A 14,491-nucleotide genomic window follows, 5' to 3' on the forward strand; every position below is an offset into this window, starting at 1 on the left:
GTCGACGTCAACGACGAGGGCAGCCACCAGCCAGGCGGTGACGTCGGGTGCCGCGCTCGTAGCACAATAGTCGTTGACGTCAACAACGGGGGCAGCCACCAGCTGATTTTGGAATATTTAGGACCGTCCAAGCGGATTTATAGATCGAACGGTTTACCTTTTTTGTGTTTCAGCTTCTGAAAATAACACTTAAACTATATACACCATATCCAAAACACAAAACATGATAAAACAACATAAACCATAGTACGAAAGGATCTTAACATTTTTTTAAGGATCTGCTAGCATCAGACCGAATGCTCTCAAGCACTGCAGTCTTTACCATAAAGAAGAAAACTGAAAAAGAAAGTACAGCACTTAAACCACAACTTTGGTCTTCAGGTGCATAGAACACCTTAGTCTTATTCTTATCCTGATACATGTAAAATTCCACACATATTTCTGGCTGAGAGAAGCTCCGTAGCATCTGGTGCGACTCCTTGGCCATGCTTCCGGTGATGATACCATCAGATGTTCAGATCCTCTAAATTCACAACCACAACCTGATGGGCATGCAGATTGTTCCTGAAACGAGAAGCGAATTAGCTTAGTAACATTACCTGGCATTGCTGGATAATAACAAAAGATAGGAAAGTCAATAACTATCAGATTGGAATAATACTTCTATATAATGCATCAAGACATGAGGAAAAAAAAAGCATTTGCTAAAGAATTCCTGGGCACTGTCCAGGAGCTACTGTCAGCTAATGACCTGCAAAGTGGACACTACATGCATCGAAAAAGCATCAGAATATAAACAGAAGTAAGCATAGAGTATAAAATCTTTAGAATGTTTAACAGGAGTTGTAGGCTTGTAGCCCACCTATTGCCCAAACAAATGCAGACCATGTTTTTAAATGGTAGTTTGTAGAGATGAATATCTGCTAGGATTCCAGTATTGATTCTACATATTAATCATGAAAGATGGTAGATACAGCATACAATACATGAGTCCAGCAGAGCTATCCTAAATATCAGTTCAACGCCAAAGCATTTCTGAAACTGAACAATGAGCTAAACCAACTCTTGGTTGGCATTGATATAACAAAGGCATTCAAAAGGCACATTGAGACATCCCCTCAATGTCATATCCCACAGAATCAGTACAAACCAGATCCTTGAATAATTGGTGAGACGTCATAATAATGACACAGCGAATGAAACAAAAACACACAGCTCAATCAACGGATAACATATCCAATTGCAGTGAGAAGGATAACATGATAACACTAAGTACCATATTCAGATGTCAAAATGAAGAGTCATTGACTTAACTGATATACAGTTAGCTAAGATGAAAATTAATGTAATATATCCTAATATGTAAGATACTGCAATGGACAAAAGGATTACCAGCAACTCTAGTTCTGACATTTCCTTCCTGTAATCACTAAATCCTCTTTGGTTTGATGCCCATCTCAATTTCCTTAAGCTTCAGCTCCTGCTCCAGCTGCTCATTCTCCAGCTGCATCCTTTCATTCTCCAGCTTCATCTTCTGCAGTTCCCTGTCCTCCTCCTCGCTGGACTTCAGCCACTTCAAATGGCTCTGCTCAAGTTTCAGCATTTCTCCTTTTATCTTCAGACGTTCTCTCTCGACTTGAATTGCATTCATGCCAATTGGATTTTTCTCAGCAGCCGAACCACCAATTCTCTCAGGAAACATTCTATTTGCATCAACGGCAACAACTTTTGACAGATCAGACCCACAATGTCCCCCCTCATGATCATGCTTCTGCTTCTTGGTGCCATGAACTCTGGAGTGACGATGATCAACATTAAACCCGTCATCCTCATCGTCACCATCAGAAACCAACATCGGATCATCCTCATCACCATATCCAAACGAGCACTTCTTTCCCTGTTCATCCAGACTCCTAAGTGCCATATGCAGCGACCTCTGAAGGGCCGGATCATCAGGCAGGCATGACCGGTTATGGTTGTGGTAGGAGCACATCTCTTCATAGTGGAGGTGCTTCGACCTCAGGTGCTTCTTAGCCTCCTCCCTGAGCTTCCCAGATAGGCTCACCTGTTCAAGGAGCGCCGGTTTCTTGACGATCTCAGAAGCCATACCCTGGCCAAGGATCTCTGTGAGCCTTCTGTACCTCTTGTTGAGGTCATTGAACTTATCCTCGCACTGCTGCGGCGACACGGTGAACTTCCTCTCGGTCATGGCTGAAGAGACCAGCCTCCACTTGCCCTTCATCTTGAGCATGGTGTGCTTCCTCCTCCCGCTGCTGGTGCCGTGGTCTGGGTCGATGTAGGACACAGCCGACACGAGCAGCTTGACCATGTCGCTGGTCCACTTGACCCGGGGCCATTGGGAGGCCGAGACAGCCGCCTTGCCATCATCAGCGCCCTCCTCTTCTCTCAGCGAGGCCTCCACCACATTCCCAAACTCCTGAATCTTGTTCATGGTGGTGGCAGCGATCACACCCTGGTGAACCTGAACCACCTGGGGTTGGGCAGCAAAGTGGAGCGGCTGTCCCAGATCGAAGGGGACTCCGCTCGGGATCAGTGCTTGCGGTGACAGATTCCCCTCCATCTCCGACGAGAAAACACCAACCCCAGCCTCAGCACAGAGCTCCGCAATTCCAACCAAGGACCAAGAAGGCCTTTGGGATATTCAGCAGAAAGGCCTGCGCTTGCTCCAAAACCTCGCCAAACTCGTGAGAAGATGGCAGCCAGCCGGCCAAAAAGGCGCTCTTTTTCTTGGATGGTGGAGAGTTTCCTGCGGGATTTCTGGGGCGGGGAGCCGCAAATAGCCAAAGCTTGCTCTTGTTTATTGGAAGGGGGTTTGCAAAGCGCCACGCACGGTGGTGGTGGCGGCTACTGCTGCTGCAATCTGTGGCACGGCAATTATGGCAACGCAAGAACTGAAGGAATGTCTGTTTGCAATTACCATCAAGTGCAAGAAATGAATGTCTGGTAGCGCTGTCCTGCCATGCATCAAGTATTGATAGTTACCTATGTCATGTGTTTCCATAGGAAGCCACATATAAAAGGAATCATCTAGAAAGAGATGAAACATCATCTCATTTTGAGGTATTCTTTACAAGCTGGCCAGTGTTGTCAACTTTAACTTGCAGGAAACTATAGATATAAGATGGCCTTGTATAAGATAACAACCCACTCCTGATGTCTGATGTGCCATGTAAACTCTGACATCTGCCCAATCAAGAGATATTGGAAAAGAGTGACCTACGAGTAAAGTGAAATGAAAGGAAAGCCAAGAACATGAAATAGGTAAGGTTTCTGTCGCATTCATTTCTGTAACATTCCAGAATTTCTTTATGCACATGTCTTCCTACTCAGTGAACCTATGGACTGGGCCAGGAGATTGATAAGCCATACTAATTCTAGAAAGGCTTAATTAATATAAGTGGAAATGCTTGCTTGCCACAGAATTGCATACATGAAGAGGAAAATGGGAGCAGGTTTGCCCTGGGCTTAAGCCATTTGAACGAAGGAATGTTGATGGCAGGAGATTAGTAATGTTGCATTGACCTGAACAAAGCATGATACGTGAGAACGTTTCATGCACCTATCCTCAAATACGAGTCTCGAGCTCCGCAATTATGCGTATCCCAACACGTCGCATTGGGTGTGGTTCGGATGACACGCCCCTTACTTGACACTTGTTTCAATGTTAAACCGAAGCTATGTTTTTCGAAAAATAAGTCTTCACGCGTTGTGTGCCTGAAGTAGTTTAAGAAAATTACTTCATTTTATTTACCTACTAGTCATACATTAGTTCATTTTATTCTTGGATCCATCTTGCTTGTTGTGTCACATATGGCATCTTAATGGATGTTTGTGTCCAGTTCTTAAACATGTACCCAAGTAAGTACATGCTCATATTGATAATTCCAGACAAGAGAGGGAGTATGACTCACCCACATATAGGCAGTGTGCTCGGTGAGCCGCGCGAAGACGCCGGCGGGCGGCACGGCGAGGCCGAGAAACCCCAGGTAGAAGGAGATGAGGGTGGCATTCTCGTAGCAGGGCAGCTCAAAGGCGCCCCTTTCCCCGGCACCATCCTCCTCCCCGCCCCCAGGCAGCAAAGCCACGTTGCGGTAGAGAAGATCGCCGGAGAGGCAGCGCGCGGCGACGGGGAGCCACGCCGCCACGGACTCGGGGGGGGGGGGGGGGGGGGGGGGGCGTTGCGGCGCGGCGCCCACCGTCTCTCCACGCGGAGGTGGCGGAGAGCCGCGTCACGAGCGGCGAGCGCGGAGGAGATGAGGCGGGGCAGCGAGGCGACGGGGAAGCGGAGCACCGGGAGGAGTGCCCAGAGGCGGCGCCAGCGGTGGGAGAGGACGCTGGTCCGGCCGGCGGCGGCGGCGGTGCCGAGGCGGAGCAGGATAAGGACCAGAATGTCGTTGGGGAGTGCGCTGAGGCGGTCCTCGCCGGCGGCGGCGGAGGGCTTGGCGGGGACCTCGCCGCCGGTGAGATCCATAGAAAGGGGACGATTTGTGCAGCTTGCTGTGTGCTTTTCGGTTTGTTTGTGGGCTGATTCTCCCCCTTAGTTTGTTCGTGGGCTTCTTTTGGTTTTGTTTTCAGCCCACTTTGTTATCTGTGTCTCTCCTTTTTTTTTCTTTTCTTTTTGGGAATTTCAAGCTTGTAAGAACGGTACAATCACTTTTTTTTTTATCTTCATCTATGAAAGGAACCCTACCCTTTTAGTATTCACAGTTTATCATGTAAGTGCCATCAACTAGACTCTACCTAGCTACAAGGGCTACACCTTATTATCATATAAATAAAAAACACGCCCCAAATTAAGTAGGAAATCAAATATGAGTCTGCAATGCAACAATTTAATCACCTTCCCACACATACTGTGCGTTTCCAACAGGCTGACAAAATTACCAAAGAAAAATGTCCCCACTTTGTCAGATTTAGAACAAAGTACTCACCATTGCATTTTCTAGACACATCAACATATATTATATGTTTGCTAAAAAAAGTAAATGCTAGTATATCATATTGCTTTGTATCCTTTCTTATTTACATGAACTGACAAGTTTAACTTTGTGTTACTGTGCATGTATGCAGAAGTGGCCATTGAAAGTTTGGATTCAATATATGCTTATAGTTTCTCTATAAACATGCTCTAGTTCTAAAGTCTCTTCCCATGTGCTTAGGGGCTACACAGGTCTCTATGGTTGCAAATGTGAAGGGTGGTTCTTAATTATTATATGGAAGTGGTCTTATGGGAACATGATTTGCAATCTTGGACCATCTCCGGGTTGACTGAATAATGGTAATAAAAACAGCAATTTGGTTTAATTTCCCTTTGAAACGCAGGAGAAGCACATCACTCTTGAACGAGCCAACAAACTTGTGAAATGAAATGTCATATGTAAACAAGGATGCAGTACATTATTTTATAGCCAAGAATGGCAACATTTTAACGATACAACATTGATACATGGCATGGTACACCACACACAGAGAAAAGAAGATACAAGCAGCAGTGCTATAGCACCTTGTACAAAATGAAGACAACTACTGCTCAAAAGTCAATACCCGGTACCATGACCATATGTGCAGCAAACAAGTGGGACGGCGTCTCGTCTTCGTCGCGATGCACCACACATGTTTCTGTCAGCCTTTCTTTCAGTGACGGAATGGTCGAAAATTATTGTCATCTTTTTCAGATCTGCCGCCCAATCAAATATTCGCTTCGCAAAAGCAACTTCATATGGTCAGTCTCCAAAGAATTGAAAGTTACTGTCATATTTGTTAGCACTGTCACCCATTTGAATAGTTGCTTCACAAAGGTAACTTCATGTTCAGATCCTCTAAACTCAGTGATTTCTACTTCTTGGAGGTGATTCAACTAGAGTTCCTCGGCTTTCCAGTTTTGTTGCTCATCACAAATGCAACCAGGTGGGCAAGCAGTTTGATCCTGAAACAAGGAACATTTTACCTTAGTAAGGCCAACTGACTAAGAGTAGCTTGACAATTATCAAGACACATCAACATTAGCAAAAAAGGATTCCACATAGAAATTTTTAAACGGCAGCCATTGGATTGAAGTAATATAATTGTTCTGAGCTAAGAGAAGGTGGTATAGGAAACAAGATTTTTATAAAATTCCACAAAATCCTATAGTATCCTGCGATAAATAAATATAATAAACTGAAGAAGGCTTTCAATTGGCATTACAAATTAGGTTATCCAGTAGAAGTATAGGAACTTTCAAAAATCAAGTACACAAAGCTTACTATCATCTCATAACTCCTAGTTGTATTATCAACATCAAGCCTCCTACAACAATTCAGTCAATTTACTGCAATTTATTTCAAAGATGACAACAGTAACTTAAAAAGGTTATGGGTGTTCACTCCCGAAATGCTATATCATTCAGTCAAAACTCAATACTATAGAGTAAACTGTCATCATTAGGACATAAGTAAGCCAGTTACAACAGATGAAGTTTGCAACAAAAATATAAACATGCAACCAATACCTAAGGTCGCTGGCAGAACAGGGTTTGGTGAACCAAGAAATGCAGATGCATATTATATAAGCAGAGAGTAACTTCACCTCCAAATTGTCACGAGAAAATTCCAGATCGAGCTTTTTTGTACCAGAACACAACTTGAGAATATGAAATAAGCTGGCCCCAAAGGCATGTCCATTTGTAGTTACACACAGGGTCAAAGACGTAACAGCCGGGAGCATTTTCATGCCTTCCAACAAGTATTGTTCGTCATTAATGTCCTGTGTGTCAGCAGGAAGTCACCATACAAAATGGGAATTATGTCATTTTGGACAGGGTCAGTAACATCTGTAATAAGTTCACCTTAGATTTCATATATACCAAAATCTGGTTTTTTGCATACCTAAAAGAAACATACTACTAGTTCTCTACAAACAAAACTGTGGATCTCATGTCTCGCCATGATATATTAGGAAAGAGTAGAGACTGAATGTGCTCAGAGATGTTGCAGGACATGGAAAACCAAAAAGGTGGGAATTTTTCATGACTAAATTTCCCACTATCCACAAAGTTGTGTAATCTGTATACACTCACATGTTGCATTGAACAAACAGTCTAAATAACACATCCCTTACTTGATTAGGGTGCTTCTTGCAGTTTATTAGAGCGAAGCTTTTTTTTCTAAATAAAGTCTAACAAACAGTCTCCATGGCTGTCAACTAATACGGGTTTTGTCAACTATTAGGAAATTCGAGTGTTTAATGGCCTAGTGAATGTGGGTGCCCTCTCAAATCTCCCTGCCCAAATTAGCCGTCAAACATACTAGAACGTTACCATGCAAGATGACATGGTTGCAAATAAGAGAGGAAGTGATGAACTCACCGGTAGATAAATCACTGTGAGGCAAAGTTCTTTGATGATCTTAAAGCACCACAAGAGCGCAAGGCAAGGGTTGTTGGGTGAAGATCCATACACAAGAAACAAGTCCGGGCACAGAAACTCGAGATGCTTCATCCTTCCAAGTTTGACAGTGCTTCGATCAAACAAATCCCCCCACCTGAGCTCCTTCAGCTGACGGGCCGAGATGTCGGCCACCGGTCGATTCCGGCTTCGATAGAAGCAGGCTAGCACGGTGAAGTGCTCGAGCGCCGGCGTGACGACGGTGAGCTTCTGCAAGCCGCGCATGGCCGCATGTAGGCCAGCTCCATATGCCGGAGAGAATCGGAACGGATTGTGAGATTGCTCACCCCTAGGATGTCGCTGACGGTGAACTTCTCCAAGCACGGGCACCGCCGGGAGGAGACGGCGTCGCCGAGCGCGCACGGGCCGCGGAGATGGACGTTGCTCAGGGAGAGCTCGGTGAGGCGCGCGAAGACGCCGGCTGGTGGGACGGCGACGCCGAGGCAGCCGAGGTCGAGGGAGACGGTGGTGGCGTTCTCGAGGAACGGGAGGTCAAAGGCACCTCTTTTCTCGCCGCCCTCGTTGGCGTTCTTCTTCTCCGGTACCCGATTGGTGAAGGTGAGGCTGCCGGAGAGGCGGCGCGCGGCGAGGGGGAGCCACGCCGCCACGGACTCGGGGGCGGCGTCCTCCGTCACCACGTCGAGGCAGCTGAGGGCCGCTTCATGGGCTTTCAGAGCTGATTCGATGACACCGGGATCGGGGGAGAACGGGAAGCGGAGCTCCGGGAGCAGCGCCCGGAGGCGGCGCCAGCGGCCGGCGAGGACGCTGGTCCGACCGGCGGCGGCGGCGTCCCCGAGGCAGAGGAGGATGCGGAGCAGGACGTCGTTGGGGAGCGCGCTGAGGCGGTCCACGCCGGCGTCGTCCTCGAAGAGCTTGGCGGAGAGCTCGCCGCCGCGAAGGCTTGGCTTCGGAAGGGAAGGTGAAGGGGAAAGGCTCGCCCCCCATGTGTTGCGCGGCTACGCAAGCGAACTGTGAACGGTGAGATCTCAAATATATCCAAAAATAGTTACAAAATATAATGCACAAAATTTTGAATTTTAACATTTATCAAAGAGAGTTTCGAAGATCTGAAGTACAAAATTCTCATTTCCAGGATTTATAGTTTATTCTTCAAATACCAGTTTTGAAAAAGTACAACCGAAAAAAGAATCTAGGCGTCCCCAATACCTTTTGTAAGTGCCTATGATTTGGTTTCTACTATTTTTGTCACGATGTGTTGATACAGAACAATACCACCAAGGAATCTTGGTATGATCCAATACCATCCAAAACGTACACCGTTTGGTTATCCTTTGCAATTACTGGCATGCTTGTTCTAGCTAAGGCTTTTCAAAAGCTACTTTTAGATTTTGACTATGAAGGAATAGCATTTTTATTCTAAGCTACCTATGCAATAGCTATAACTTGTTGACAATCTTACTGTTGGATGCTATTGTGGCTGATGGTTTTGAACTAAATTATGCAATGCCCCATATTTTCTGGTTATTTGTTGCTTGATGATCTTTTTTTCCTTTAAAGGATAGCTAATTTTGGGCAATATTACTACTCCCTCCGTTTCAAATTATAGATCGTTTTGCCTTTTCTAGGTGCATAGATATTATTGTGCATCTAGATATATCTATGCACCTAGAAAAGCCAAAACGATTTATAATTTGGAACGGAGAGAGTACCGAAAAGAAGAATCTTAGTGTTCCAATACCATCCAAAGTGCCCACAGTTTGGTTTTTCTACAGCCCTGCCATGATCTGTCAACAGTAAGGCTATCGATGTGCCTCCAAAGCACTCACCACTTGGTCATGCTTTATACTTAATTGCCAGTTTGTTTTAGTCGAGGCATTTCAAAAACTGCTTTTGGAATTTCCACATACACCAGAGGACTTTTGGCATTTTCATAAGCATCCAAGCTCTAGAAGCACACGTCTAGCAACCACAATTGCTATGAATTTGTTAGCGCTTAGTCAGGCTGGTAGAAAACGAATTGTCATTAGCAGATGGTGCTATATTTTTTTATGCAGGTACCTCTGTAGCAGGCTACACACTGGAGTAGAAAAAGGACAGTGAGAATCATGGGCCATCAACAAATTTGGTTTGGATGGGATCATGTTCCTCTAAAACGAGGGATCAATGTTACTACTGCCAGTAATCATAGGGATAGGTTTTGCTTGCTGGGCCTCGTCGATCCTGCATACTGAACTCCTTTGGTATGTTTGCATAATTTTTTCGAGAATACGCAGGAGAGCTGCGTATCTTTGCATTAAGAAGAAGAAATTAGTACAACGTTCTTACACCGCAGGCCGTCAGGGCACACGCACACGGTTAGGATGTAGGAACTGTATTACAAAATGAAAAAACAACAACTTGATGTGAAAACTGTCCAGGCTAATAGACTAAAGGCCCCTAGCCCCAACAGCTGCAGCCGGCCATCCCAAAGTTGCCATATGTTTAGCACCGGCTTCCATCCATAGCTGAGCCCGATGTAGAATGGTCGTGGTCAGATGGGCAGCGGATTGGGCTGGTGATCTGCTAAAGACTATCATTTCTTTCTTTCCAGATAGTCCAGGAAATCAACATGAACGATGAATCAAATCCTTTCTTCCTGTGCTTGGACATTCCCCCTCTCAACTGCATCCACCAATCTGTTACTGTCAGTCCAGGACTTGGGACTTGGATGTTCAGGACCCTACTGACGGCGAACCAGATCTCCTGGGTATAGCAGCATGACCCAAAGAGGTGGTCAGCAGTTTCAATTCATTGATCACACAGAGCACAATCAGTACTATCTTGCAGCCCCCGTCTGTGCCTTCGTTCAGCAGTCCACAACCTATCTCTGACGGCTAACCACATGAAGAACTTAACTTTCAATGGTGCCCAAGTCCTCCAGATCGCGTTGGCTGCAGGGAAAGTTATGGCTCCTTGGAATAGAAATTGGTAGGCCGATCTTGCCGTGTAAGTGCCTGACGGTTCCCATTTCCATGAAACGATGTCTTCGATCCCCGGCTGAAGCAGGACACTATCGGTTATGTGCCACAGTTGGATGTACTGCAGCAATGCATTGATTGTTGGCCGTCCGACAATATCGGCAATCCACCGTCTGTCCAAAAGAGCTCCAGCAACTGTTCTTGTTTTTGCAGTCTTCGGTCTGATCAATCTACATAGATCCGGCGCAATGTCACATGGGGATTCATCACCTTTCCACTTATCCTTCCAGAACAGTGCCAGGTTACCATCTCCTAATTGCACAGTGATTGATGCCTGAAACATCTGACAGAGTAGTAGGTCATCTCCAAACTGAATTTGCAAATGTTTCCATGGCCTATTAGCATCTGTTCGCTGCAGCCATAACCATCGCAGCCGTAGGGCATAGGAGGCTATCTTCAGGTCCTGAATTCCCAAACCTCCAAACTTCATCGGCCTGCATACACCGGTCCAGGCTACCATGCACTGTCCACCCTGGCACTTTTCTTTCCCTGCCCAAAGAAATCCCCGGCGGCGCTTATCAATTTCGTGTGTGACCCAGTCCCGGATTTTCAAGGAGATAATGGTGTGGATGGAAATGGCACTCATGACAGATTTCACAGTTGTCAGCCTCCCAGCTTTGTTCATGAGGGGTGCTCGCCAAGTCGGCATGCTTTTAGTGATCTTGTCAACAAGTCGGCGCTTATCAATCTTGACAGAAGCTTTGCAACCAATTTTGCGAAACTATGGATCAGGCTTATGGGGCGGTAATCTCCTGGGTTCTTAGGTTCAGGCCCTTTAGGAATGAGTGTAATGAGCGCCCCATTTAGCCGGTGCAACTGTGTACAGCCACTTCTGTAAAAGGCGTTGAAAGCAGCCATTATGTCCTCCTTAATCACTTGCCATGCTGATCTGTAAAACTCAGCCGTGAATCCATCAGGACCCGGTGATTTGTCATTAGGCAGGGACTTGATTGTGCACCACACCTCCTCCTCAGAGAATGGCGCTTCCAAATGGGAGAGTTGAGCCGGCTGAATCCCCAGTGCAGTGCCAGGAGGTTGATGGCTTCTGAACATTGATGTGCCGTGCCCATGATGCTTGTGAAGTACTGAAACAGCACCTCTTCTTTCTCTTGCTGCGTTATTGCAACGCCATCGTCAGTGTGTAGTTGGGCAATATGCTTCTTCTTTGTTCTGTTACTTGACTGCAAGTGGAAAAGCTTGGTGTTCGCGTCGCCATGCATCTTTCAAGAATGTGATGCGCGAGCGTAGACGCTCCAAGGAGGAAAGGCCCAGCACCTTAAGCTTGAGCTCCTTTCGCAGCTGCATTTCGTCGTGAGATAGCTGCCGTGCCTCCTGAGCCTTATCCAACCACAACACTACTGTCTTCGCAATGAGAAGTTGAGTTTTGATTTGGCCCACACCGCGTTGGCTCCAACTTTGGAGTTTTTTGGCCGTGTTTTTTTAGCTTGGCATCGATCCGGGATAGGGGATCAGTGATTGTTTCTTGGCAAGTCCAGCCCTCTTGCACGGCCTCAAGGTATCCAGGGATCTTGAGCCACCAATTTTCAAAGTGGAATCGTCGTTTAACGTGAAAAGAAGCATTGGTTGCTAGGAGGAAGGGACAATGATCAGAGATGTCCGAGGAGAGGGCTTGGAGGTAGCAGAAGGGAAAGTTCAGCTCCCAATCCACCGTGACGAGCACCCTGTCCAATTTTTCCATTGTGGGGTTATCCCTCTCGTTGCTCCAGGTATAGCGACGCCCGTGGAGAAAGGCGTCCTTCAAGTGCATCTCATCTACAAAGCGCCTGAACCTGCCCATGTTCCTACGGTTGATGTTGACATTGTTCTTGTCAGAAGCGTGGAGAATCAAGTTGAAATCACCGGCAATCATCCAGGGGCCATCCAGGCGGTTTTTGATGGACCGTAGGTCATCTAGGAATTCCACCTTATCGATATCAGGCTGTGGACCATAGACAGAGGTTAAGAACCATTGCTCAATGTTAGCTTCCATGGCGATGGTCACAGTAACTGAAAACCGCCCGATGTGCAAGACGGTGCCGAGCACCTCCGGTCTCCTGCAGGCCACAAGAATTCCCCCACTGGCACCCGAAGACGGCAAATAAGCGAAGCTCGAGAATCGCGTTCCGAGCATTTCACTGACGAGGAAGGGGGTAATTACAGCCAATTTGGTCTCCTGGATACACACGATCGATGCATTCGCATCTGCATGCCACTACCGTACGGAGATAGTCTCTACGGCTCCTCGCGTTCAAGCCTCTCGTGTTCCAAACCAGTATGTTAAGATTACACTGATTCATGAGTGTAAGTGCAACCGTAGGTGATGCTGGAGGTGCATCGACGTCAGGTGCTGCTACTAGTGCAGGCAGCTTGTTGCGCCACCATCCTGAGATCGTCATCAGAAAGTTCCCGGGCGGCCGGAAAGATGTCACGCAGGGCGGCGAAATGCTGCGGCCGCATGGCCGTAACAAGGAATCTGTCGAAATCTTTCGCAGCTTCCTGGTGAAGTTCCTCTTCACGCGAGATGATGCCCAGCTTGCGCATCGCCAATATTTCTCCTTTCTTGGACGGCCTGACGAGTGCGTTCACCGTTCGGCTGGCGAGGCGCCCGCTGCGACGTGGCGCAGGCACCGGGTTGGGCGTTCCTTGCACCGGTGGCCTACTGATCAGCGGTTCCTGCAACGCCAAGCGTATGCTGGATAGGAACGCCGTCGTCTTGGCCATGGCAACAGCGGAGCACGAACCCGGGGAAGCAGGTGGCGCCTGCTCAGGAGCCTGAACTCCAGTCCTGCTGCCGTTCTGCTTGTGGCCGCTTCGCTTCCCCCGTTCCTGACGCGCCACCGATGCCGTCGGGCACTTGCTACTTGTTCCAGCAGCCCTGGCCTTACCCCGCCGAGAAACCGGCGTCAGCAGGGATTCGTGCAGCATAGGATCCGGCCCAAGAATCCCGCCGCTGTCGCTGCATTCTTGACGTGTGAACAGTGACTGCATGTCCTCGAAGCCGATGCCAGCGGCGCTGGTTCCTTGGCTTGGCTGCAAGTGGGGCCCGGCTTCCTCCAACCCGGCCTCGGCGGTACAGTGTCCTTCCCGTTGGGGAAAGTTGCCCTTTTGGGTCAGAGAGAGTGGCAGCGGCAGCATGTTCACGGGTGCAACAGCGTCGCCACTTTTTGCCTCGGCATCAGCGCGGCATGGCTCCTGCAGTGTTGTTGGGACGGGCATCGGGGCGAGAGGCGTCGCCGGAGATTGCTCATCTGCAGGGAAGGCAGGCTTCACCGGTGAGGAATGCGGTGCCGGTGCGGCCTCAGAGCAGCGCTTCGGCGCCGTCGAGGTTGGCGATGGAGCCGGCGCGTGAACTGGCGAGGCCCGTGGCGCGGCTAGCGTAGCCGCACGGTGATCATTGGCACACCGCAATCGCACGCCAGAGCTCGGGGCCGGAGCAGACGGTCCGGCGCTCCCATCTTCCACTCCGGCTTGCGTGAAGAAGCCGTGCAAGCGCGGACCAACACCCCTTGATTCAGCAGGAGGACGCCAGGATTGTTCTTGCCGTGCGCCAGCTCCATGCATGAGCGGGAACACCCTCGATCTCCAGAGCCACCCTGAATTGCAGCGTGCCAGTGTCCGCCCTCACCAAGCGAGTCCACGGCCTGAAGAACAGCCAAACATCGCCTACCGGAACGCTCCCTGGCTCGTTGCGTGGTGAAGATCACCAGGAAGCTTTCCGGTGAGAAGCGACGGGCGGTGAAGTTGTCTGCGCCCGCCTCGGGGAGATCCGCGATGGCAAGGCACATACCTTCTGGAGGGACGTCCACGTTGCCCCCTGGCGCCGCCGCAAGCAAGGCCAAGCGGAGCCTTCCTTCCTCCGCGTCCATGTCGTCGTCGCGGGAGATGAAGCAGGTTTCCTCGATGGGGCGACTGGATGGGTGGCCCGGCGGTGTGTCATCATCGTCGTAGTGGGCGTGAGGGTGCGGTTCCGAACCTTGGCCAGCCGCGTCCCTCGAACCCGGCGGCACCTCCCCGTGGGGCGGCCGCAGCGGGTTACAATCCCGGCGAGGTGAGGTCGGGGAAGGACGCC

At 48.5% G+C, this 14,491-nt stretch overlaps 2 protein-coding genes across 2 annotated transcripts; both read right to left on the reverse strand.

The window, feature by feature from the left end:
- Positions 1 to 227: 227 nt before the first annotated feature.
- Positions 228 to 4,146, reverse strand: LOC117842846 (uncharacterized). The gene is made up of 3 exons (XM_034723368.2): positions 3,933 to 4,146; positions 1,393 to 3,204; positions 228 to 564 (listed from the first exon to the last, which is right to left on the reverse strand). Exon 2 carries the CDS (start codon positions 2,579 to 2,581, stop codon positions 1,430 to 1,432), a length of 1,152 nt encoding a protein of 383 aa, XP_034579259.1. The 5' UTR covers positions 2,582 to 3,204; positions 3,933 to 4,146; the 3' UTR covers positions 228 to 564; positions 1,393 to 1,429.
- Positions 4,147 to 5,377: 1,231 nt separating this feature from the next.
- On the reverse strand, positions 5,378 to 12,412 carry LOC117842734 (F-box/FBD/LRR-repeat protein At2g04230-like). Its single transcript, XM_034723238.1, has 4 exons — positions 11,990 to 12,412; positions 7,367 to 8,400; positions 6,589 to 6,765; positions 5,378 to 5,947 (listed from the first exon to the last, which is right to left on the reverse strand). The coding sequence occupies exons 1-2, from the start codon at positions 12,410 to 12,412 to the stop codon at positions 7,609 to 7,611; spliced, it is 1,215 nt and encodes a 404-aa protein (XP_034579129.1). The 3' UTR covers positions 5,378 to 5,947; positions 6,589 to 6,765; positions 7,367 to 7,608.
- Between the last annotated feature and the right edge of the window lie 2,079 nt (positions 12,413 to 14,491).

The sequence above is a fragment of the Setaria viridis genome, chromosome 2 (genome assembly GCF_005286985.2).
Source record: "Setaria viridis chromosome 2, Setaria_viridis_v4.0, whole genome shotgun sequence".
Classification (NCBI taxonomy): Eukaryota; Viridiplantae; Streptophyta; class Magnoliopsida; order Poales; family Poaceae; genus Setaria; species Setaria viridis.

Bases quoted from the DNA above. Each gene is read 5' to 3' on its own strand.
- LOC117842734 (XM_034723238.1), bottom strand. From the start codon at position 12,412: ATGGAAGCTAACATTGAGCAATGGTTCTTAACCTCTGTCTATGGTCCA. The intron at 8,401-11,989 runs GTTAAACGACGA...TCGCTTGCGTAG, and splicing joins CAACCAATGCTTCTTTTCAC to CCGCGCAACACATGGGGGGC.
- LOC117842846 (XM_034723368.2), bottom strand. From the start codon at position 2,581: ATGGAGGGGAATCTGTCACCGCAAGCACTGATCCCGAGCGGAGTCCCC.